We start from the raw sequence: 27,734 nt of genomic DNA on the forward strand, positions 1-27,734 counted from the left end.
AATTTAGTATGGCATTTTTAATATATTGTCAGGTTCTTATGGACAAAACCTAAACGATAGTAGTCTATCTTGAACATAGTTCAGAGGGAATAAGGCCATAAAGAGACTTTGATTCTTTTCTCTCTCATTTCAGTATTTTCGATCTGTACATCTTCTAACATTTATTCATTGTTCTTTCCTTCTCACATGTGAAAAATGCATCCATCAGAACTAACACGACTCGTAATGGCAAGGAGGTTTATTCAATAACAAATGGCATAGCACTCAGGAAAATGACATAACAATGGTGTGTTACAACTGACATTGACACCACAGGCAATCCCAACAAAATATATCATAACATCATGTCGAAAGACAGTTTTTGAGTGAGACAGCTTTGGAAAAAAGTACTGTGTTGTTCTTTGGCACACTGTTTAGGCTTTCTCGGCACTGAACAAGTGCGGGATCGGGATGTGCTCACACTCTTGATGGTTAGTCGACGTGGACTAAAACGCCTAAATATTTCTGTATCCATGTCCACTTTTCGTAACGACCTCCTGCATAACTGGACGCTTTTTCTCAGAAGGTTTGAAATATCTTTGTCATCCATTGTTCTTCTTTTGACTTTATGCATCTGGGGTATCTGTCTTCTCTTCGCTCCTTCAGGAATATCTATCATGCTGCTGTCATGGTCGCTCAGTGGGTAGTCTACCAAGGGCGGATATCTCAGGTCAAAAGAGTCTTCAAAGGAAAGGCAACTCTCAGTGAATGAGTAGTCAACCAGCGACTTGTTAAGGGGTTTGCAGGAAGGGGAAGTCATAGTATTTTTGATAGTATCTTTAGAACTAATCCTGAGGTAAACAGATAATGGAACACTGAGGAATATCCACTCGCAGATGGTTTATATTCAGATATACAGATGACACTGACCATGTGTGACACTGAGACAAGACAAGATTGGTGCCAATCACGGAAAGCTCACCACCATGTTGTTACAGACAGGGGATGATACAGTCTATCATTTATAATCGTACTGTAACTACCTGTCTTCAGTCGATTATATGTAAATGTTTAGTGGCATAAAAAAAGAAGTCACCGAGTCAACTGAAGTTTGTAGACATCGACAACGATGAGTGAGTGAGTATGGTTTTACGCCGCTTTTAGCAATATTCCAGCAATATCACGGCGGGGGACACCAGAAATGGGCTTCACAAATTGTACCCATGTCGGGAATCGAACCCGGGTTTTCGGCGTGACGAGCGAACGCTTTACCCACTAGGCTACCCGACCGCCCCTCGACAACGATGAAGCGACGATAGGCAAGATAGCGGTTTTGAATCGACTAACAAGGCATAAATGGTGTCAGGATCAGTTTACTGTAGAAGTTATGGAAATAATATCTAGAAACAAAACGTCCAAATGTCAACATGCACTTAAATCCATGCCATGCATTGTTTTACTGTAAAGAAAGAATGCTTCAATATATAGATCAGTATTCTGTTTCAGCGCCAAATTAATAACAATATACTTGTACATGTATAGGATTTATCTGTTTAATGACACGGGTACTTCTAATTTCTAAGAACTTGAACTTAATCATGCCATATAGATATTTGTCATCGTTATAGGCACATACATACCTTGTTTATCTGATTAAAGTATTTTCTTTCTTACATATGATCAAGTTATATTTTTAATCTAACATTCGAATTGAAAGAGAAATACACATATATCTTGCGATACACGAATTTCTGTCCTTCGCCAGTTGTTTTGAAATGAAAATGCTCTTGATTGATTGTACTAGTGCGTCCTACTGTAACAACATGGCTGGCTGGAAGAGTAAACAAGACTTTAGTTTAAGGTTGTTTGTGTAAACAAAGGACTCAATGAGATCATATCAGAAACCTACTTATGTTTTGTGTTTTAGACACTTCAGTGATCTTGACTGATTGGATTTGTCTGATGATAATCGGGATTATTTGACAGATGGGTCTCTGTGTCTGACGATGTAACCCTTCCCTCCGTATTTAATCGGCCTCCCTCTGTATTTAGTTAGTTTACCTCAGGCTTTCAAATCGTCTACTATTACCAGAAAAGTATGGATTCCTCTGCTCTGAATGTCAGAAACAAACAGTTGGTGGATTACTCATTTACTGAGAGTTGTCTTTCCCTTGATGTTTCCTTCAATCAGAGCTATCTGCCTCTACTGGATTGTTCTAGAAGGGAGAAGGAAGAAACAGATTGTCTGGATTCTACATCAGTTCTACACAATCTACAGTCATATCTAACAGCAATGATGATGGAAACCCCCAGCATAGTAGATTGCAGTCCCATACGAAAAGACCAAATCAAGACAAGACTGATGCAGACACTTGAGTCGGAGAAGACGGAAGAGGAGAAACGGAAGGCCAGGACTATCATGTCCGTTCTCAAGAGAGGCAAAATGAACAGATCAGTTTTCAGACGATTTAGCCCTCGGCGAGTCACCCTCAAACGTGGAGCAACATTCCATCCTCTCAAACGCCAAGATGGAACACTCAAATGGATCAGACCTGCACACACAAGACATAATGCCACGTTAATGAGTGATTTGATGTGCTTCAAGCCCGTGTAGTAATCGCAGATAATTTATTTGCTGTGCTTCAAGCCCGTGTAGTAATCGCAGATAATTTCGAATGGTTGTGAAACATTGATTTCTTTGTTAGATGTTATGTTGAAAGTGCTACATTTACATGTTATTGTTGCCTGTATCAATAAATCGATAAAAAGAATGATATATGCATGATGAGTTTTTCTTCATGAAATATATACCATGTGACACAATCTATGTCACATTTGACATTCACACCTTCACATCCAATGAGCTACAAAGCTAGTCCAGTTCTTTTCTTGTGATAATGTCCTATTTAGATCAGTATTGGAAGTGATTGCACTGAGCAATTAATATTGTAGTTAATATTGACAGTTTGACATAGACAAGTAGCAGTGTCCAAGCTTATGGAAAATCACCAAAATACACAAACACACACACACACACAAGACGAAACGTTAGCCAGCACAATATTGTAGCAAGATGGTAAATATAACCACAATGTGGTCTGTATACATGCATAACAACGTTGCATTTACACACTTTGACAAACAAAGCCCAATAGTATGTAATTTATTCGCCGTATACACGTTTTTTATAAACAGAATAACCCACAAGGCCCATGGATCCAATCCATTTTGTGTTTCTGACTGTGTGACGGTTTATGCATACACATCGAAGCAGAGTAAAGAACATTTACTATACGTTCGAGGAACTGATACGCAATCAACCACAGCCATACTGTGTCTGTTCAAAACAAGAACTTTCTGTCCAATTTACTATGTATATTATATTATCACTTTACTGGATGTGTACCAAATATACTGAACAATTGTGGTGTAACGTACATTTTCATAAAACAAAATACTACAAAACAATATGGCTCACAAACTAAAGAGATCGTTAAGCATACAGTCAAGCTCACTTCAAAAGGGAATTTAGTATGGCATTTTTAATATATTGTCAGGTTCTTATGGACAAATCCTAAACGATAGTAGTCTATCTTGAACATAGTTCAGAGGGAATAAGGCCCAAACGAGACTGTGATTCTTTACTCTCTCATTTCAGTATTTTCGATCTGTACATCTTCTAACATTTATTCATTGTTCTTTCCTTCTCACATGTGAAAAATGCATCCATCAGAACTAACACGACTCGTAATGGCAAGGAGGTTTATTCAATAACAAACGGCATAGCACTCAGGAAAATGACATAACAATGGTGTGTTACAACTGACATTGACACCACAGGCAATCCCAACAAAATATATCATAACATCATGTCGAAAGACAGTTTTTGAGTGAGACAGCTTTGGAAAAAAGTACTGTGTTGTTCTTTGGCACACTGTTTAGGCTTTCTCGGCACTGAACAAGTGCGGGATCGGGATGTGCTCACACTCTTGATGGTTAGTCGACGTGGACTAAAACGCCTAAATATTTCTGTATCCATGTCCACTTTTCGTAACGACCTCCTGCATAACTGGACGCTTTTTCTCAGAAGGTTTGAAATATCTTTGTCATCCATTGTTCTTCTTTTGACTTTATGCATCTGGGGTATCTGTCTTCTCTTCGCTCCTTCAGGAATATCTATCATGCTGCTGTCATGGTCGCTCAGTGGGTAGTCTACCAAGGGCGGATATCTCAGGTCAAAAGAGTCTTCAAAGGAAAGGCAACTCTCAGTGAATGAGTAGTCAACCAGCGACTTGTTAAGGGGTTTGCAGGAAGGGGAAGTCATAGTATTTTTGATAGTATCTTTAGAACTAATCCTGAGGTAAACAGATAATGGAACACTGAGGAATATCCACTCGCAGATGGTTTATATTCAGATATACAGATGACACTGACCATGTGTGACACTGAGACAAGACAAGATTGGTGCCAATCACGGAAAGCTCACCACCATGTTGTTACAGACAGTTCCGACACAATGGGGGATGATACAGTCTTTCCTTTCTTCAGACGATTATATGTAAATATTTAGTAGCATGAAAAAAGAAGTCACCGAGTCAACTGAAGTGTGTAGACATCGACAACGATGAAACGACGATAGGCAAGATAGCGGTTTTGAATCGACTAACAAGGCATAAATGGTGTCAGGATCAGTTTACTGTAGATGTTATGGAAATAATATCTAGAAACAAAACGTCCAAATGTCAACATGCACTTAAATCCATGCCATGCATTGTTTTACTGTAAAGAAAGAATGCTTCAATATATAGATCAGTATTTTGTTTCAGCGCCAAATTAATAACAATATAATTGTACATGTATAGGATTTATCTGTTTAATGACACGGGTACTTTTAATTTCTAAGAACTTGAACTTAATTATACCATATAGATATTTGTCATCGTTATAGGCACATACATACCTTGTTTATCTGATTAAAGTATTTTCTTTCTTACATATGATCAAGTTATATTTTTAATCTAACATTCGAATTGAAAGAGAAATACACATATTTTTTGCAATACACGAATTTCTGTCCTTCGCCAGTTGTTTTGAAATGAAAATGCTCTTGATTGGTTTTACTTGTGCGTCCTACTGTAACAACATGGCTGGCTGGAAGAGTAAACAAGACTTCAGTTTAAGGTTGTTTGTGTAAACAAAGGACTCAATGAGATCATATCAGAAACCTACTTATGTTTTGTGTTTTAGACACTTCAGTGATCTTGGCTGATTAGATTTGTCTGATGATAATCGGGATTATTTGACAGATGGGTCTCTGTGTCTGACGATGTAACCCTTCCCGACGATTTGAAAGCCTGAGGTAAACTAACGAAATACAGAGGGAGGCCGATTAAATACGGAGGGAAGGGTTACATCGTCAGACACAGACACTTTTACCAGAAAAGTATGGATTCCTCTGCTCTGAATGTCAGAAACAAACAGTTGGTGGATTACTAATTTACCGAGAGCTGTCTTTCCCTTGATGTTTCCTTCAATCAGAGCTATCTGCCTCTACTGGATTGTTCTAGAAGGGAGAAGGAAGAAACAGATTGTCTGGATTCTACATCAGTTCTACACAATCTACAGTCATATCTAACAGCAATGATGATGGAGACCCCCAGTATAGTAGATTGCAGGCCCATACGAAAAGACCAAATCAAGACAAGACTGATGCAGACACTTGAGTCGGAGAAGACGGAAGAGGAGAAACGGAAGGCCAGGACTATCATGTCCGTTCTCAAGAGAGGCAAAATGAACAGATCAGTTTTCAGACGATTTAGCCCTCGGCGAGTCACCCTCAAACGTGGAGCAACATTCCATCCTCTCAAACGCCAAGATGGAACACTCAAATGGATCAGACCTGCACACACAAGACATAATGCCACGTTAATGAGTGATTTGATGTGCTTCAAGCCCGTGTAGTAATCGCAGATAATTTATTTGCTGTGCTTCAAGCCCGTGTAGTAATCGCAGATAATTTCGAATGGTTGTGAAACATTGATTTCTTTGTTAGATGTTATGTTGAAAGTGCTACATTTACATGTTATTGTTGCCTGTATCAATAAATCGATAAAAAGAATGATATATGCATGATGAGTTTTTCTTCATGAAATATATACCATGTGACACAATCTATATGTCACATTTGACATTCACACCTTCACATCCAATGAGCTACAAAGCTAGTCCAGTTCTTTGCTTGTGATAATGTCCTATTTAGATCAGTTTTGGAAGTGATTGCACTGAGGAATTAATGTTGTTGTTGATGTTGCCTAATAGTATGTAATTTATTTGACTCACACATTTTTATAAACAGAACAACAACACATGGCCCATGGATCCATTCCAAGGTGTGTTTCTGAGTGTGTGACGGTTTATGCATACACATCTTATCAGAGTAAAGAACATTTACTCCACATTCTCGCAACTGATATGCAATCAGCCTCAGCCCTAGTATGTCTGTTGAGAACCAGAACTTTTCTGTTCAATTTAGTATGTATGTTATATTCAAACTTTACTGGTTGTGTCCTAAATATAATGAACAACTGTGTTGTAAATCAAAAATTCATATCTTTAATTTCAACAAATAGTGTATCAAACTTAAATGCTTGTTTATTTTACGGAATATTACTTGAGTAATGACAAAAATGTTAAAGCGCACTTTTCAAGAAACTCATCTTGTTAGCAATAAACAGCATCATTGAAATTTGATTATGTGGTTACCATCCTGATAAGAATCGTCAGTCAGGTCACTGTATGTGTGTGATCGGCTATGTATAGCCAGTACAAACTGAATAAAAAACGTTGCAGATGTCGTATTTAAAACATTATTGACCAAAGTTAATTGCTAAAAAAAACCTGCTCGCTGTCATTTCAAACAAACAAGAACACTTGGAGCCAATTCTGAGATATACTGTATGTCAGATGGGCAGAGAAGAAACCACATGTCCATAGAACTACATAACATAACAAATACACAAAACAAATATGTTTGAAAACATTAAGAATTTTATTCCAGAGTAAGCAATAGTTGGGATTTAAATAATTTACTATGGTATACACAGGGCCAGGTTCTTTTGTGTCGTTAAAGGTGAAAATGTGAATCATGCAGTATATATATATACGGTTAAAATGCCTCTGCTCAGTCAAGTATTGAAGTCAACGTCTCCTTAACGAGACAGTGAAGCAATAAGAGTACATACCTAAAGTGAAGTTCTTGGCTCAATGAGTCCGTAAGTATGGTCTTACATCACTGTTAGTAATAATAGCTGGGGACATGTAGAAAGGGTGTCTCACACAGTACCCATGTCTGGAATCAAACATAGGTCTTCTGTGTGACAACCAAACTTGACTACCCCATCACCCCTCCTGGCTGAATGAAGTATATATAACATGTCATATGATCATGAGTTATGAGCAGCATTGCTTTATAAGAGTTGATAGATGTGGAACCTCTAGATCTAGATATCTTGTTTGTTGACATCATCAGAGTTAACCATTCCTGGACAAGTGAAACTTTGAAAGATACAGTTGATGATTGTCCCTTTTAGGCATTGTCCAGCACAAAGACATTCTGCCCAGGTTCCATTATATTTGACCAATACAAACAAAAAGACCAAAAGAATTTACAGCGAGGTTAATGATCAGATACAAAGTTCTATTTGCACCGTAGAGGAAATTAAAAATGTGTCTATCAGCCATAAATATATTGCACAAATACTTGAAAAAAGCCAAATAGTCTGAATTAATATATACTTGTGTGTGAAATACTACAAAATATTTTGATGAAGTTTATTTTACAAAAACAGTTTAATACTGAAATAAAGTCTCCAATACCATAAGTGACATTGATCATGTCATAACGTAGAATACAATATAAATGGATACATATCAAAAGAATGAGCAAATGAGCCAAGAAAGCAATTTGTGTGAAATAATCTCCCAACAGCATACCACTGCAATAGAATTTGGAAGGGAAAATACTTGAAATCATACTGATTGTTTTCAAACTAAAAAAAAATGTTTCACTTGTGGTTTAAGGTTTGAAGGCATCTTACACTTGGACATCCAGAAGACTTTGGCAAGCTAGCCATGTACTACTACTACTAAAACCTATACCATTCCCCCATACTATTTGAACCCTTTCCATCTTCTCACAACAGGGGCTTATTTTATGCCATCTTAACCATGCCCGATTCAAAAGTTTAATCCTATTTCTCTATCACAAGGTACTGATTTTTGCAACATCTTGTTTTGAAATCTGTTCACATAACACATCATTCAAAACATAAGTACTTCTTTTCTCAATACTTAATACATGTGGCAAAATTGTTCATAAGTCATTTTTATCTTTAAAAACGGCTTCCAGACATCTGAACTATCAAAATACACATGGGCACGTGGTGAAAGGACACAACAACATACCAGCCAACAAAATATTTACCACCAACTAAAAGCACAAAACAGCTTTACTATTTGATTCATTCCTGGCAGTGAATGTATAAAATAAACCAACTGGTATGACAAAATGAAAGTTCTAGTCAAGGCCAGACCAATTCAACATCATGGTTTACATATTTTCTTTATACATATTCCATGAGATTGATTAGATCTAAAGCTTAAACAAGCATGCAAACAAAACGATATTTATAAGAAATAAACCAATCATTTCTTTTACTTTTTCACAAATTGTGGCTACATTTTCTGAAATGCATAACACATAGAACTATTGAGGAACAAAATATGTTGCTGTTACCGTTAGTTTTAAGCAAAAAGATGTTGACATTTAAAATTATTTTATTGACACAAACATGAAATCATATCTATTTTTTATAAAAAGAAATTGAATAAGTTGTGTACAGAAAATCTGTCAGCATATCTAAGACACAGCAGAAAATGGCAATGTCTAAACAAATGATGGTAACTGACACTGGGTACCAGTAAGCAATTATTCTAAAACAAACAGGAAGCATCATGCAATATACATTTCAAATATACACCAACTTATCTTTAAATATGAAATGTACATAAACTGACACATACCAATGTACATGTATAAGAAAATACCTTTCAGATGTATATGGACTGTACAGATATATATATTGCTAAGTAGGTAAACTGAATAGTAGAAGCATATTGTTGCATGTTTCAGTATCTAAGGTTACCATTGCTTCCAGATTTGTGGTTACCATGGATACCCTTTCAATCTATTCGTTTAACAAAAGTATTTACATGCCATTAACAACATTTTTTTTTACAATTTTCACAACAAAGCACTTTGTCCGTACTAATAACAGTTAGTTTAAAGTCATTGATATATATATATATATATATATATATATATAGACAGACACACAAGCACATACAAACATAATGAAAATCATATTTGGATTGACCAAAACTCCGAAATTGTTTATTAGCTTCTTGTGGGTACCAAGTTTTATTTGTCATAATTTTGTATATTTGCAGTTTCTTAATATGGAAATAATAAAAAAAGAATGTTCTTATAGTTTCAACATACCTTTTTCATGTACCCAGGGGTTATGTAAAAAGAAATTCAATTTTTTTAAAGGTATTAAGTATGTCACAGCACTCTGTTGGGCGAGGTGAGGTGAAATGAGGTTTAACGTCGCATTCAAGGTTATTGCACTTATACAGCGACAAGCATGCAGGTGTGTGTGGCTGATTGTACTAGTCTGAACTTATGCCAGATTTTTAGTGCCAGCCCACTGAGATACCATCCCACAATGTAACATGGAACTCCCACTTAGACACATTATACTGACTCCAAGCCTCACTCCATTGGGCAGAAAACAGTGTTTCTAATATCATACTACACATATTGTCATTTTGAGCAAGGAATGTGGAAAAAGAGGAGGTGGGTAAATCAAATCCTTCATCCCATGTTACTGAATGCAGCTCTAACAGATGGTCATTTGTTCTTTATGACTTTGTAGATTTATCAGTCATGGTGTACTAAAAATGATTACTCTCCTATACATCTTCTATCTTAAACTCTCATCTTACACAAAAGTTGAATTTGATCATGAAAATCCCATGAACACCAAATTTTGTTTTTGTTTTTTCATGTCCATCCCCAAAATGTATGTACTTAGTGACACTTACGTAAATGACCAGTCCCTTATTAGAATTCCATATATTCTTCATGAAATAACAGAAATACACACAAATAAAGCATAACATGGGAATATATATAAAAACAGATCACAGTAAGACAAAAAAATTGAAATCATTCTCCAACTTGGAAAGTATCATTGATCCAACATTGGACCAAACTTCTTAATGCTGAAAGAATACGAAGAAGGCAAACTTCAAAACGACCCATCAGAGCCAAAATCAGCTTGTCTGAAGTAGCTGATGAAAGCAACATTAACTCACTTTCAGTCCAATAACAGGAAACCTAAGAAATATCCACTATTTCAATAAAAAAAAGTAAAATACATTCTGTGGTTATAAGCAATTCCTTTCATAAAACATGTTGCCTGTTGGAAGCATTTTGTTTATGTGAAGCAAATAAAAGCTTGCTACCAGTTACACCATGAATGATAAATATATGACATAAATGGTGTTTTACAGACACCATACATTTGTTGCAACACTAAACAGACTCTAAATACTGGAGATGTTGAATTACTTTGTCACCACTAACCATAAATAAATGCTATCATAAACTATCAAAAAACGCTTAATATTATTCGTGATGTTTAAAGCAGAAATATTTTCAGTCCATGTTTGCAAATAAAACAATCATATCAAATGTTGATCTTTGCACATGACAGCCTGCATCTCAACCTACATAACCATGCCATCAGATATCACACTGAATAGTTGACACAATACATTAGCACTTGCAGCTGGACAAGGTTGTAGCCAGGTGATGAACTCAGCAATCTGCTGTACATGTAAACCTGTTCATCATTGGGCTAGCCATGGCCTCAGAGAAACAAACTCAACACAAAAATGCCTTGCTCATGTTGGCCAGTGCTTGTTGTCCCTGGCTGCAGTACAGACATCAGTTTCACAATGTAATGTCTGAGAGCAACACTTGGTCCAGAAGCTGTATACAAAGCATCATTTTCTTTTAATCCATAAACACGGTTGATCCATGAGTTCCCAAACGTTCAATATCTCCTTAAACTGTAGTTTTATCATCTTCAGATTGGCTTTGGAACATCTGTCTTTGTTTTAACCAATCACCTCCCATTGGATGATGCTCATGTCACGACCTCCGGTTGAGATGAGCCGAGAGTCGTCGAACAGGAAGCCGACATCAGTCACATGACTGCTGTGCCCCTTATAGACATGGCTGCTGGACTGTGAACAGAGACAGGAGAAGTGAGATATAGTTTGAACATTCAAAACGTTTTATGGTAGACATGTGGAGGACATTTCCAAATTTGACGCATTAGTGACAAAAATGATGTCCAATGCAATTCCCTATTTTGACTTGTACCATATGTTCCCATGTTTTTTCAGGTGAACAACTGACTTGCCTTTGCATGTGTTTGGGAAGGGTGCTACCAGTGGGACAGGATACACTCACCTTTTCGCGAAACATCTGGTATCATCACTATTTGATAGTGATTCATAAACACATGCTCATGATATAGTCGGAATCGTACAATCCACTCTGCTTTATGCAGAGATTTCTATTGGATATGGAAAGGGTTTTGTCACTTTATTCATTGAATACTGAAGTTAATTCAAAGGAATGACAATGATGTCTGACACTATGTCTGAAACAGTTCCTTGGACAGGACAGTACAGCATGTTGGGTGCAGTAAAACGTTTGTCCTGGTTGACTGATATTCCCCATGAGCAGTCAAAGACTGTTTGTTTAGATGACAATGTTTCTATTGAGTATTTTCGCGTTATTCATTGACTGTTCTGAGTGAGACGGTCATTTCTTCATGCACTTTTCAAACTCAGCGCTTACGGTGACCACACACTCCAACACATTCTGATGTCCATTTATCAGACACGGAGCATTAGGGGCAATATTCTACCCCTGGATCACTGTTACCTACAGTACTGCCTAGTTCATTCCCGATTCCCCATGTGTGATGTTTGACTCAACCTGTGTGTAATCAATGAGCACAATGTGTTTCTATAAATGTATAAAACTGCTAAGTGTGTTTGTTGAACTGTTTGGAAACTGAAATTGCTATTATTTGTCAATTTCTTATCATGTTGGTTTCGGTAATTTCAATCATCAAAATTCATAATGCAGCTTACCTTCGGCTGACAAGATGGATACTTGAACAGATTGACCTTCCCAAAGTCATCCCCTGTGGCTGCAAGATGCTGTTTGTGGGAGCGAGTGCAGTTGTTGATGTCTGTGCCGTCAGCGCCATCAGGCCAAATTCCTGCAGATAGGAACAATGTTTTGTCAGAGTTTGGTGGTGACTTTTTATAAATGTCGCCAATGGTTGTCAAACATGATGGTTACATATCTGTGTATCCAGAGCAGACTTCATAAATGGTCCTACTTTGTACTCATCATGCACAATTGCCCACAATATTAACTCTTTTTTCTATGCGATTCCTGCTTACACTTTTCAAAAAGGGCAAATTATGAAAAAATAATTTTTCTTCTTTCCATTATATTAATAAAGAGTTCTTCAAAAATAATTTTAGAAAAAAGAGCGGAAGACAAACACATATTTTATTGCAAATGTAGGGAACGTGTATGCCCTGGTGATGTGCTACAGTCCGGATCACAAAATACACAGGGTATATAAATGGTATCGTCCCATCAGTCATACAGGCCATTTGTCATACAGCTTATAATAACATAGGATATGCATGACTAATCCCCTGCCTTCTACCTATCAATATGGACTGTTCCACACAGATCATTAACTGTGTTTATGTTTAGGTTTGAATTATAGGGAACACCAGGATTATAATTATGAATGATCTTGTGCTTATTCATTTGCAGATTGTAAGAAAACAAATTGTAAAGCAGAAAAGTAATTAATAAATTAGTATGGTTTATTCAACATAATATTATAAATATGAACCAAGTTTAACAAGAATTAATAACATAATTCAACATTCAAAGCATCATAATGGCGGATAATGGCTATCCAAGCTTCAATAGGTGACATGCAGCATCAAGGAACTCGATTGGACTTTTCCTCCTTTTCACAACAACTCACCCTTTATGAATTTAACATTGTTGTTGTAACAAAGACCTTAACTCAGAGCGTTGGGTCATACCATTACAGCTTAAGGTGTGTGCTCTAATTACCCCCCTACTCAACTGTATGACGATTGGCAATAACAAGGTGTATGACAAATGGCCTGTCTGACTGATGGGAGGGAACCATATAAATTAGCTACAGACAGTAATATACAGTAAGCTTCCAGCCAAAATAATCTCCAAATTGTACACACGCCAAAGCTACTTGTTTTCTTATGTTTCACATTTTTGACACTTTTTTTGTATGGATGTATTTTGTCATATTCTGTATTTCTAAACTTAATTACTGCTCTGTATGGCTGATCATGCCTCACAGGCCTACAGGCTGAATGTTGGGTTTTATTGAGTTTTAATTGTGTAATTATGTAATACAACAGGTATATTGTGACATGATACGAAAATATATTTCTTTTTCTTCTCCCTTACCTGCAACACTGAAGCCGAGTGTGCAGTCCTGGGTTGCCCACTGAGTGTCTCGCACTGAGGCCGGTGTGGTCAACTGCTTACAGGAACTCACTGTCCCTGTAGAACACAAAACACTTGTTACCCATCAATACAACATGGCATCGACACACAGATTTTCAACTAGCCAAAGAAAAATAGGACTCATCCCTGTACTTTTAGAGAGCCATGCATCTCTACATTTAGTCTACATGATATTGATAATAGAAATATCATCATGAACATTATGTTGATTGAACATGTTATTCAAGGATTATTTTTTAGTTTTTGTGCATTTAACAAAGGGTGATAGTCACAAATTCTACAAATGTGTGTTGTCTCATGGATGTTTTTTGTTGCAACTGATAAAATATACTGTGTCAAATATAACTCATCAAAAACATGTTGAGGAGTATTTTGGATGAAAATAACATAAAAGACTTCTTTTATTTCATCTTTCTGTCATCTTTGACTTCATTAAAATGAAGGGTCTAGTTTTAGTTTCTTTTATCTCAGACCCAACAATTTGAGAAAACAATTTGTAAATAAACCAATAAAATGAAAAGGCAAGGCTTTAGTCAGTGTATAAATCCTACTCACAGTATAAGACTTCATAATCCCCTGAGTTGCTGACTAGATACTGGCTGTCTTCTGACCAATCCACGTGAGTTATGAAGCTGGAGTGGCCCTGTAACATAGAACTGAGTGAGTGAGGGAATGAGGTTCTCACAGAATGATCAAGCATCATCCAGTCTGGAATTTAGAGCGGGATGGCTTTTATGCTGTTATTCAAATCCAGCCGTATCCCATTGGCAACACCAATGATGAGCTTCACACATTGTATCCTTGTGGGGAATTGAACTGGGCCTCTTAGGCATGACATGCTAAATCTGTAACCACAAAGCTACACCGTCATTCCCATCTGACAATGACTGTATAGACTGATGACTGACTAATGACTGATCTCGACCCCATCTGTGAACGACTGTATAGACTGATGACTGACCAATGACTGATCTCCACCCCATCTGTGAATGACTGTATAGACTGATGACTGACCAATGACTGATCTCGACCTTATCTGACAATGACAATATAGACTGATGACTAATGACTGATCTCGACCCCATCTGACAATGACAATATAGGCTGATGACTGATTAATGACTGATCTCGACCCCCATCTGTGAACGACTGTATAGAATGATGACTAATGACTGATCTCAACCCCATCTGTGAACGACTGTATAGACTGATGACTAATGACTGATCTCGACCCAATCTGACAATGACAATATAGACTGATGACTGACTAATGACTGATCTCAACCCCATCTGTGAACGACTGTATAGAATGATGACTAATGACTGATCTCGACCCCATCTGACAATGACAATATAGACTGATGACTGTATAGACTGATGACTGACTAATGACTGATCTCGACCCAATCTGTGAACGACTGTATAGAATGATGACTAATGACTGATCTCAACCCCATCTGACAATGACAATATAGACTGATGACTGTATAGACTGATGACTAATGACTGATCTCGACCCCATCTGTGAACGACTGTATAGAATGATGACTAATGACTGATCTCGACCCCATCTATGAACGACTGTATAGAATGATGACTAATGACTGATCTCAACCCCATCTGTGAACGACTGTATAGAATGATGACTAATGACTGATCTCGACCCCATCTGACAATGACAATATAGACTGATGACTGACTAATGACTGATCTCAACCCCTCTGTGAACGACTGTATAGAATGATGACTAAAGACTGATCTCGACCCCATCTGACAATGACAATATAGACTGATGACTGTATAGACTGATGACTGACTAATGACTGATCTCGAACCCCATCTGTGAATGACTGTATAGAATGATGACTAATGACTGATCTCAACCCCATCTGTGAACGACTGTATAGAATGATGACTAATGACTGATCTCAACCTCATCTGACAATGACAATATAGACTGATGACTGTATAGACTGATGACTAATGACTGATCTCGACCCCATCTGTGAACGACTGTATAGAATGATGACTAATGACTGATCTCGACCCCATCTATGAACGACTGTATAGAATGATGACTAATGACTGATCTCAACCCCATCTGTGAACGACTGTATAGAATGATGACTAATGACTGATCTCGACCCCATCTGACAATGACAATATAGACTGATGACTGACTAATGACTGATCTCAACCCCTCTGTGAACGACTGTATAGAATGATGACTAAAGACTGATCTCGACCCCATCTGACAATGACAATATAGACTGATGACTGTATAGACTGATGACTGACTAATGACTGATCTCGAACCCCATCTGTGAATGACTGTATAGAATGATGACTAATGACTGATCTCAACCCCATCTGTGAACGACTGTATAGAATGATGACTAATGACTGATCTCAACCTCATCTGACAATGACAATATAGACTGATGACTGTATAGACTGATGACTGACTAATGACTGATCTCAACCCAATCTGTGAACGACTGTATAGAATGATGACTAATGACTGATCTCAACCCCATCTGACAATGACAATATAGACTGATGACTGTATAGACTGATGACTGACTAATGACAGATCTCCACCCAATCCGTGAATGACTGTACAGAGAAACAATGACTGTGTCTCATCTCAACCTACAGATGTTTTGACACATGGTTTTCATCCAAATACCAACGGTATCCATAAAATGCAGTGACCTTCTGATCCACATGCCACAAAGTGCATAATGACATAACCAACATGTATATAATTAACAAACCCAAAACACACCTACACATCAAAATGTCTATCTTATCACCAAATATAAAGAAACACAAACTAAGACAGATTCTAATCATAGATAAGGCATGAATATCTGACATGGCGTTCTTGGCCTGAATTTAATGAAGTCACCTTTTCTGACCAGCCTAGGTCACACGCACACATGCACCCACACCAATACCCACACACACACACATCCACACACGACACCCTGGAAGTAGATTCAGTAGCAACTTACCGAGCACCTCCCCACTTTTGAGTATTTCCTTCCTCCATCGCTGACCTGGTACACGTAGATGTAGTTGTCTCGGGACCCAATGGCGATGTAGCTGCCATCTGCAAGTTGTCACAGTCAGTGAGTGAGTGAGTGACATGTCAACTGTAATATCTGAACCACAACCTCAGTACTCTTGATGGTACAGTTCCCAGTGAAATTTTCCTTATTAACACATTGTGGATTAACAAATCTCTGGTTTAATGAATCATGGTTACTTAAAGAAAACTTACAGGAAACGTACAGAAGCAACTACCCTACTATTCAGTATGTGGCGTTTCTGGACTAAAAAGGTTCACTGATTATCACATCAACGTGAACCAAGGCCTAGAAAAAAGAAGTCGCTGAAGGCCAATATCAGGGACAATTACATAATAAAGCAACCATGTAGTCATTCAAACATTAAAATACTGTTTTATAAAACATTTGATCACACCACTGGAGACTGGGGCCTTTCCCTCCACAGAATATCAATGAAACAAGATGTTATAGCATAAATTTGTTCATGTTCACAAGGGGGCATTAAGTTATGAGAGAATGGGTCAATAGAATGATGCAGGTTGACAAAATATGAACACTGAACTTTCAACTTGAGGCTTACTTAAAAGGAACTTGTTCATAGATCACGAAAAGGTAGTGATTTGCTTTGTGTGAGATGGGCTTTGTTACTGCCCTCAACAGTGTTACATATCGCAGTTATATCCGAATCGAATGTGAAATAAGTCATAGACATTTGGACTTTAGTGTGACACACGTACAGAGCCCTTTTTCACACAGTGATTATAGCACTATGGCTACAGTGATGCTCATTGTTTAACATATACTGATGATAGTTCTAACGCTATGAATGCTTTGGGAAACAGGTATTGTGCTGACAAAGGATCATTGAGGTGAAATTATTATTTGAACCCTAAACATAGCATGTCGGATGCAACTCTGTACAGCAATTTTAGCATTTGGAGAAGAAGACTCCTGCCCACACTTGCACAACCAACTGACCAGGTGAGTACTTGATCGTCTCAATCTGCTCACTGCCGTCACTGTGGACGCTAACCATCTCCCGTGTCGCGAGGTCGACGATGAGCCACCTGGCGGCATGGGTGCCTATGGCTGCCACACTCCCATTGGGATGGAAGCTGCAGCTGTGAGCGGGGTCCTGAAACAAGATGGGGAGCATGAGTAAGATAGTGAGGTGGCTTTGTGTTTGTGACTACCATAATCCCAGAGGTAGATGTTCTTGTCATCTCCTTGCACCAGATGACGGAGTGTGACTTACTGTGATCTCCTTGCACCAGATGACGGAGTATGACTTACTGTGATCTCCTTGCACCAAATGACAGAGTGTGACTTACCGTGATCTCCTTGCACCAGATGACGGAGTGTGACTTACTGTGATCTCCTTGCACCAGATGACGGAGTGTGACTTACTGTGATCTCCTTGCACCAGATGACGGAGTGTGACTTACCGTGATCTCCTTGCACCAGATGACAGAGTGTGACATGCTGTCCCACAGGTAGATGTGCTTGTCAGAGCCACAGGTGAGGAACTGGTGTTGGGTGGGGTGAGTAGCGAGTCCCCACAGCTCATCCATATGGCCCTGCAGATGACAGCATATCAGGGGTAACTTCAAACATTATCTCTAACATCACTTCAAACATCATCTCTAACATCATCTCTAACATCATCTCTAACATCATCTCTAGCATCACCTCTAACATCATCTCTAACATCATCTCTAACATCACTTCAAACATCATCTCTAGCATCATCTCTAGCATCACCTCTAGCATCACCTCTAACATCATCTCTAACATCATCTCTAGCATCACCTCTAACATCATCTCTAACATCATCTCTAACATCATCTCTAGCATCACCTCTAACATCATCTCTAACATCATCTCCAACATCACCTCTAACATCATCTCTAACATCATCTCTAGCATCACCTCTAACATCATCTCTAACATCATCTCTAGCATCACCTCTAACATCATCTCTAACATCATCTCTAACATCATCTCTAACATCACCTCTAACATCATCTCAAACATCATCTCTAGCAACACTTCCAACATCATCTCAATCATCATCTCTAACATCATCTCAAACATCATCTCAAACATCATCTCTAACATCACCTCTAACATCACCTCAAACATCATCTCTAACATCATCTCTAACATCACCTCAAACATCATCTCAAACATCATCTCTAACATCATCTCTAACATCATCTCTAACATCATCTCTAGCAACACTTCCAACATCACCTTAAACATCATCTCTAACATCACCTCAAACATCATCTCAAACATCATCTCAAACATCATCTCTAGCAACACTTCCAACATCATCTCAAACATCATCTCTAACATCACCTCAAACATCATCTCAAACATCATCTCTAGCATCACCTCTAACATCACCTCTAGCATCATCTCTAACATCACCTCTAACATCATCTCAAACATCATCTCTAGCATCACCTCAAACATCATCTCAAACATCATCTCAAACATCATCTCTAACATCATCTCTAGCAACACTTCCAACATCATCTCAAACATCATCTCAAACATCATCTCAAACATCACCTCAAACATCATCTCTAGCATCATCTCTAACATCACCTCAAACATCATCTCTAACATCACTTCGAACATCATCTCTAACATCATCTCAAACATCATCTCAAACATCATCTCAAACATCATCTCAAACATCATCTCTAACGTCACCTCAAACGTCACCTCAAACATCATCTCTAACATCACATTAAACATCATCTCAAACACTCAAACATTATCTCAATAGTATATTTTACACCACCTTAAAGCATCATCTCATACATGCTCTCAAATATCACCTCAAATACCATCTCAAACACTACCTCGAGCATGGTTTCAAAACACCTCAAACATCTCTAAAACCACCATCAAACATCAACTCAAATGCCATCTCTTACATCTTAAACACCAGCTCTACACATTCACTAACACCATCTCTAACATATTAAACACCATCATTAACACCCTCTCTGATGCCATCTCCAACATCACATATACACCTACATCATCTCCACTATGACAAACAGACTGCATGATATACAGGTGCTCTACAAAGGGAGGCTACTCTGCTCCTCACCTGTACAATGGGGTTCAGCTTGAGGTCAAGGGTGCCCTGCAGCACGGAGTTGCGTGTGGTGCCCACAAGGATCAAGTTCCCCTTTCCCTGGCCTAGAGTCCTCACTGGCCCAAACACTTCTGGGATCTGAGAGAAGACATTTATCAGCATATTCATAGTCAACCCAAACACTATCTTGTCACAAACACAACCAAATACAGTTTGATGCTTTATATAACTCCCCTAAAGCATCCTAAAAAATCAGTTTTTTGGAACCAAGAATTTGCTATTTACCTTCATGTGTTACCTATACTCCAGCTTATATTTGAAGATGTCTTAGCCAATATTTTGCTTTGATATATCATTATATCTGCAGATGACTGTTGTAACTTTGATTTCTCTGTATATATGTTTTTTATGACAACAGTCAGCAAGAGTCCAGCTATATGATGCAAATCTTTCATTAATGAACCAGATAAACCAGTGACTGATATTATAAGCAATGTCCCATTAGGGTACGTGGATATGCAAACAAACAAATCAATCCATTAAGTCGCCTCTTATGACTTTGTTGTTGGTAACTTTGAAAAAAATCAAATCATAACCAGTCATAAAATAGAAATCCCTGGAATACACAGTTTATATTTCAATGTTTCTGATTCTTGTTACACAAACAACATTACTAAGATGTCATTTCAGACTGTTTGATGATACAACAGGGGTGATCTAACCTCTGTCTCTAGACCTGTCTTCTTGTAAGCACTGTCCCACTGTATGACCTTCCTATCCTTGCCACCTCCAGACAGAATGGACCCGTCCTTCATGACACACACTGAGAATACTCCTCCATCGTGAGCCCCAGTGACAGCCTGACTGATCCGGTTGCTTCCTGAAAAAGCAGTAATACCTGGTTTAGGATTTCTACGGAACAGTGTTTTAAAAATGGTATAATACAAACTGCATGGTCCTCAGAATATAAGACTTTTCAATAACATCTGCAGGAAAATGGACACTATTTCAATTTTGAGGGGAATACCTGAACACCAAACCATTTTCTGTTTAACCTTCTGTTGACAAAGAAGATTCATCTTGTAGATTTATTACTAAATTTTATGGAATTAACAAAACCATAGACAAACCTTTGCCCCAAATGAAGATATTGCCATTTGAGTCTCCTGAGATCACGTCCCCATTATCAGCAAAGGCCAGGCACAACACATACTTCGGCTTATCATGTTTCTGTGAAGAGAAAGCGTAATGTTTATTATAGGGCTGGGACAAGTCCAAATGTACTACCCGGGTACCCACACCCCTATTACCCCACCCTACCGGGTACCCGCTGTTGGTGTCAAGAGATAGGTACAAAATGTCCGATTAGGAATAGTTTGACAGTAGCCCTGGCAGAATGTATTTAGATACACGTATAAAATGATGGGGTCATGCATAAAATGAAGTTGACTGAAGTTTTAGTGAATTTTTGTCATGGAACAATATATCACATGACTAACCATGGGTCCAGGTAGTCCTGTGGGTACCCAGGTCCTACTCAGTACTACCTGAGTACCCGAGTTACCCATCCCAGCCCTAGTTTATTACAAACATTAGAATGTCTAATCTAGAAACTGTCTTGAAAATAACGTTTTAAATGTCAACACTACAGAGAAACTTCATTGTAGTCATTTAACATTGTTCAGATGACATAATGTAATCAGTAAGTCTCATCTTGGACAATGGAGGGTGTCGTATCACCTATTTCTCAGCAATGAAGCACCGTGCAAATATCGGAACGTTATTACACATGATCATTCTAAGCTTATGGGTAATACATGAAGTAAACCTACAGAAAACATCAGCACGGGAAAATATTCTGCCCGGCACTGTGTAATACTAATACATACATCAAAGATTCCCTGTTTCTTGGCTAGAGATCCACCCTCCACAGTCCAGAAGGTGATCTGACTCTTGCCACAAGACACGATGCTGTTCTTCTCCTGCGGGTGGTACTCCACTGCCAGGACGGGTTCTGTGGAACTCTGCAACATCAGCATCATGATTTCTGATTGGTCAAATCTTGTGAATGTAGCAGTGCAAAGTTCACAAGTGTGGTCATTCTGCCCAAGAATCTCCGCATGGATCTAATATTGAGCAGGTGAGGTGAGGTGAAATTGGGTTTAACGTCGCGTCCAAGATTATTGCACTTATATAGCGACATGCATGCACGTGTGTGTGTGGCTGCTTGTACTAGTCCGGACTGATGCCGAATTATAGTGCTAGCTCACTGAGATACCATGCTGCAGTTTAACATGAATACCCCACTCAGACACAGTATACTGACTCCGAGCGGACCAGTCCTTGTTTTATCCCCTTAATGCTGAGCGCCAGACAGGGTAACAACAAGTACCATCTTTTAATGTCTTTTGGTATGACGCGGTCAGGGATCGAACCCCGGACCTTCCGCTCTACCACTAGACCACGGAGGCGGTCCTAATATTGAGCAACTTTTACAACAACATAGCTACACAATGTAACTACTGACCTTTGTTTCTGTGATCTTGTGAGGTTTGTCTCGACTGAGATCCCACACCGATATCACATGCTCATTTGCATCATCCACTGCCACCAGGTGGAGCCCTCCATCCTAAAACAAGAAGTTATCTCTCTTAGCTCTCTTTGCATGTCATCACTTCAACAAAAACATATTTTATATTTTAAATTCTTATCCTGGGATACCTTGATAACAATATTTCAAGTACACTGTTTGATTCCTTTGTTGTTAAAAATAATTTATTGTAAATTTATTGTTAAGGTATTATCACACTAACTTGTTCAGGTGAGGTTTTACTTCATTACTTTCTATACTATTTGTTTACATGTGCACAGCCCACTTACAAAAAATACATATACTCACCGCCAAAAGAAACACGACCCATACAAACACATAGAGAAGTATGTATGTTAAGAAGAGATGTTTCCAATGTGTGCCACTTAATGACAAAACAAACAGTCAGTCAAGTGTTACAACAGAGTGTCTATTCTTATTAGGTTATGCATGACATGATTTCCAAACTTTACACGCTGATCCTGCCCAAGACAAATGGTGCATCTCGAGTCATGATGCGTTCATGAGAGTCAGTTTACACAATATTCCGGTATGTTCATTTGTGCATCGAACCAATCTAATATCTCTTGAATATGAGTAATCATTCACATATTAACCAACATCTATGATATTCACGTTTCTTTTGTCGGTGACTATATATGCAAGACACATTTCTTTAAACATCACTATCAAAATAGATACATAATATCAATGCATATTCAATTTTATTTTATTTTTGTTGTTGACACAAACCAATATGTGAATACTGTGCAAGGAGTTTGTTTTTTATATAGCCATGTCTTAAGTGAGTGAGGGAGTAGGCTGTTATGCAGCTTATCAATATTCCAGTAAAACCAAGGTGGGGACGCCAAGACTTCACACATTCTACCCAGGTGTGGTACTGAACCAAGGTCCTTGTTATAACAAATGACTACAACAACTGCCACAGCTGCCAACCCCAAAAATGTTCCAGGGTGATACGTTTTTCACTTAAGCCAGGGTCCAGTGAATTTATCCACTTTGACCATTCTTGTAGAGCCATCTCGTACCATATTAATTTTCTTGTAATGATGTTCTTAATAAATGCATGAGATTTCCTGTAGTGATTTTTATATCGTGAGAGCGGGATTGTGAGAGTCTCTCACCAAACGCACGAGAGTTGAAACGAGTGCACTACCCTGCTGTTCTTTGTCCTAAAGTGATATATCGAATACTAAACGAGCTCCCGTGTAATACCAATTTTATGAAACGAGTGAATAGTTGTGGTATCTGATGAGCAAAAACCTTATGGAACGGGGCCTTGCACCTCAAGGTTTACAATCACGTCACAATACCCGATGACGTAATTTAGGAATTTTGTTGCAAGATCCATCGGCGAAACAATGCCATGTGACGTCAGCCTAGCAACAAGGTTGCTGGGGTCATAGAGTGTGCATAAGCTCCTCTCAGTGATCTATCTTCTTCACACGCAATGTAGTGAATAAGCCAAGGGATGTTGAGAGCTTTCAATATTTGCTTGTGAAACTTGTTCCGAGAGTACATAAGCACACATTCTACCATGAATTTGGAATTTACTCGATTCTGATTGGTCAATCAGAGGCTAATAAATCACAGTGCGCGTTCGGTTCCAAATTCAATTTAGCGCGGTGAAATCTACAGGTAACCTAGCTCTACATTGAAAACACAGTATGTTTATCTCCTAATTTTGGTATTACACAATGTGCAATACAGCTGAATGTTTATTAAACGGGTGATCTCTTCATGGGCAAGTAATAAGATATTATAGTTACCAGCTTGGAGAAGGAGACACAGCACACAGCCCTGTCGAAGTCTCCGAGTCCGATCACGTTCAGCGTGTTGAGGCTCACAGAGTCCCAGATACGAACGTGTGGCTGAAAGGAATCAAACTGTTCATATTATCTGTTTACAAAATATACACATGAAATCAAACACTTAACACTTTGGACAAATACTTCTGCTAAGAAATAAAAGAGTAGATGCTTTTATGCAACATATCACAGCTGCAAGTACCTATTTGAAGACTGGAATCGGTATATTTGGAATTTACTTCATGCATGATCATCATTGTCAAACTACCAATTGCTGAAAACCATAACATCTTGGGTCAACTGCGCAGAATATCATGTAGGTGAAATGTCAATAACTCTAATTTGTACAACATACTAACATCCAACAGTTTATTAATTTGAATAAATATGAAAAGGGAGAACAGAATTGCATGAAACGGAAGATAATAAGAAAATAATAACAGTTCTAAAATTCATGTTGTCCTATTTTTCTGAATGACATCAACACCAGTATTCAAAGACATTTTTAACTTTCAATTAATACACCATCACTGACTGAATGATTTCAAAGCTTATTACTTTGTTTACAGGTCAACTGATCCCAAATGTTGCACAAATCATCTCAGTTTGTGGAATAATATACATCTTAAGAGCAAACTTATTTTCTTCGTACTAAGTTCACTAGCAAAGCAGAGCAAAAACATTTCTCAAACAGATTAATATTAACAGTCTTAATAATTACAACTCTTGAATGTAGTGTTGCCAACTTTTTCTACTTCACCCTATCACCTGAAGAGATCACTTAAAAATTTTTATTTTCATTATTAGTTCAAGCACTGATACTATGGATTTGAAAAAAAAAATATCTGAACACCAAGAAATAAAAAACATGTTTTCTGACTTTGAGAAAAAGCATGAAATATTGAATCCGTCACTGGCGATTCATGGATTCAAGAATATCACTTTAAATTGTGTCAAAAGAAATATTATCAAAAGAGTTGTGAATCACACTTTGTCAGCACAGAATCATTCACAACAGTAAAGTTAAGATACACAAAATATTATCTGTGTCAACATCTGAATGTAATTTGAAACATTTACTAAAGAGTTACCTTCGGGGAAAACTAGCTGACATTCCATGCCTGCCATAATATATGCATGTTTATAATGAGGAAATACACATGTTGACCCAAGGCCTCATGGCCTACTACTACATTATGACAAGTAGCATGAAAATACATTAAACACTTCAGTAAGTCAGGGCTCATCAAGATTTGATGGTTTTCATTTGAATATTTTGTTTAGAAAAGAAAGATAAACACATGTCACATATTTAATAAAAATAAAATTGTGGACCGGTAAAGGAAGGTATGAAAAAGTCAATCGAAAATGATGATTGTAGAATTCAGAATGTTATTTAAAACATGCCTGTCAATCGTAAGTTTATATTTTTTAAATTCCCATTTTCCTTAAAAGAGCTCTTCAAAACTTAGCGAAAACAAATATAGTAGAAAAAAAAGGTTTGAAATGAAAATCCTGATAAAAGTTCGCTATTAGAACTTATTTAATCAAGCTTAGATATGTTCAAGAAAGGCCTATGTGTAAAAGAAGCAGTACATGTGGCCCAACTTGTAATTAAAAAGACTGTAAAAACTATCAAAACAGCCAAATATCAAATTTATTTTTAGATACTCTATCAAAAAGAAGACTATACTAATAACTGGTCTTACAGACATGAAACAGAAAACAATTTGCAAAAATATTGTGAAAATATGAAACTATATAAGGTTTAGAAATAGGTCATGCACTTATATAGTGGAACGTGTTATGTGAAAGATACTTAGACATGTACAATACAGCGACAAATATACACACTACACAATATTGACTGCACATCCATCCACGTGTCACATTTAACTATTGCTGGTGAAACACACACATCAAAGTGAACATTCTACACCATGCAGTTTACATAGAAACATACTGAGTGAGTGAGTGAGTCTCAGCACAATGATGCAATGGGTACACATACTACCATAACACACACTGTCAGTTTCAGCACACTATTGCAAATTAATACCACACACTGAGTGGACATGCCTACCTCTGTCCACTTCGTCACAGTCAGGCTGAGATAATGAGTGCAATGACCTGAGTTCATACACTCTAAACTAGCAGGTCAGGTCAGCAGCCATTTTGTATAGTACGCACTTAAAACTGTTGCCATCAAAGTCTGTGGGAAAACGTAATTCCACAGAATTGCACCCTTCTTGTTCTGGATTGGTTATTAATGGCAAGTGTGTGTGTGAGTTTGGTTTTACGCCGCTTTTAGCAATAATCCAGCAATATCACGGCGGGGGACACCAGAAATGGGCTTCACACATTGTACCCATGTCGGGAATCGAACCCGGGTCTTCGGCGTGACGAGCGAACGCTTTAACCACTAGGCTACCCGACCGCCCCTAAAGGGCAAGTGACACCATACAGCTAACAGCTTAAATGTCCTGGACAAGAAGAAGCGACACAAAACTAACTTCACTGCGAGAACAACTGACCAAAATGCCATCTTTACCCAAGGTGTCTCCTCTCTTGGAAAAAATTTTGTTTTTGGAAAGTAACCCACCTCCATTTTGGCACATCCACTTTCATAAAATCAACTAAGGGTTTCAAATCAATGTTCATTTCTGTGCTTTTGACAAAAATATATAAACAAACAATAATTTGTAGCCAAAGCATAAAATATTTTAACAAACTAGCCTGCCACCATATATTTAACTCTTGACACCAGCTTAGAGGTCTGGATAACAGGATTAAATGATGAGTTAGTCAGCCATTACATAAACAGTCTGCAAGCAAGAAATGTCATCAAGAACTAGTCTTACCTTTCCGTAAAAAATATAATAAACTACGAGTTTAATAAAGGTTTCATTAAGAATTTGGGTAAAATGTTAAGCTTAATATGACACTTGAGACTGACTATATGTAGGAATGAATCAGTCTTTATATTGTTTTCCTTTTCAAATGTGAACAGATATTAGATTATTTTTCTTTCATCAGTTACTAAATGTCCGGATCAAAATGTTGTTTTTTAAATTACCGTATATCAAAAGTATATTCCTTGCTCCCAGTATGCTCAATGCTACACAAATGTTAGAAAGCTGTAATATGATTGGCTATAATACCGTCAGTCCAAGGTCACGCACTTACCCATTTCTCGTCATTATCTGTCACTTCAGAGGTACTATTTCTTTTTTTCTGAACATGCATAAATCATAAAAAAGCTTACAACAGTGCTAATGAAAGAGACAGAACAAGAAGGCAAGTCAGTAATAAACAAACCATGAGGACGTGCAGAGAGAATGATGTGTTAGGACTCAGACATGACAACATTTCCTTCAACTTGCCAAGTTGGTGAACA

General features: G+C 37.8%; 1 protein-coding gene across 14 annotated transcripts in view; it reads right to left on the reverse strand.

The window, feature by feature from the left end:
• Positions 1 to 7,008: 7,008 nt before the first annotated feature.
• The window catches only part of LOC124146687 (echinoderm microtubule-associated protein-like 2), an 89,920-nt gene continuing 69,194 nt past the window's right edge, over positions 7,009 to 27,734 (reverse strand). For 11 of the 14 annotated variants that reach the window (XM_046517111.2, XM_046517106.2, XM_046517109.2 and 8 more), the window contains 14 exons: positions 27,524 to 27,571; positions 24,299 to 24,400; positions 22,446 to 22,547; positions 21,808 to 21,942; positions 21,049 to 21,148; positions 20,641 to 20,798; positions 19,931 to 20,056; positions 18,249 to 18,380; positions 17,782 to 17,938; positions 16,747 to 16,844; positions 14,285 to 14,372; positions 13,670 to 13,765; positions 12,274 to 12,404; positions 7,009 to 11,352 (listed from right to left, as the gene is read on the reverse strand). In XM_046517111.2, the coding sequence (XP_046373067.2) occupies positions 11,224 to 11,352; positions 12,274 to 12,404; positions 13,670 to 13,765; positions 14,285 to 14,372; positions 16,747 to 16,844; positions 17,782 to 17,938; positions 18,249 to 18,380; positions 19,931 to 20,056; positions 20,641 to 20,798; positions 21,049 to 21,148; positions 21,808 to 21,942; positions 22,446 to 22,547; positions 24,299 to 24,400; positions 27,524 to 27,571 (1,602 nt within the window). In that variant the 3' untranslated portion in view covers positions 7,009 to 11,223. The remainder of the gene's footprint in view (positions 11,353 to 12,273; positions 12,405 to 13,669; positions 13,766 to 14,284; positions 14,373 to 16,746; positions 16,845 to 17,781; positions 17,939 to 18,248; positions 18,381 to 19,930; positions 20,057 to 20,640; positions 20,799 to 21,048; positions 21,149 to 21,807; positions 21,943 to 22,445; positions 22,548 to 24,298; positions 24,401 to 27,523; positions 27,572 to 27,734) is intronic. The other 3 variants (XM_046517108.2, XM_046517107.2, XM_048403713.1) reach the window with 1 other exon arrangement.

Source organism: Haliotis rufescens, unplaced genomic scaffold (genome assembly GCF_023055435.1).
Source record: "Haliotis rufescens isolate VD_foot unplaced genomic scaffold, xgHalRufe1.0.p SCAF_3, whole genome shotgun sequence".
NCBI classification, from domain to species: domain Eukaryota; kingdom Metazoa; phylum Mollusca; class Gastropoda; order Lepetellida; family Haliotidae; genus Haliotis; species Haliotis rufescens.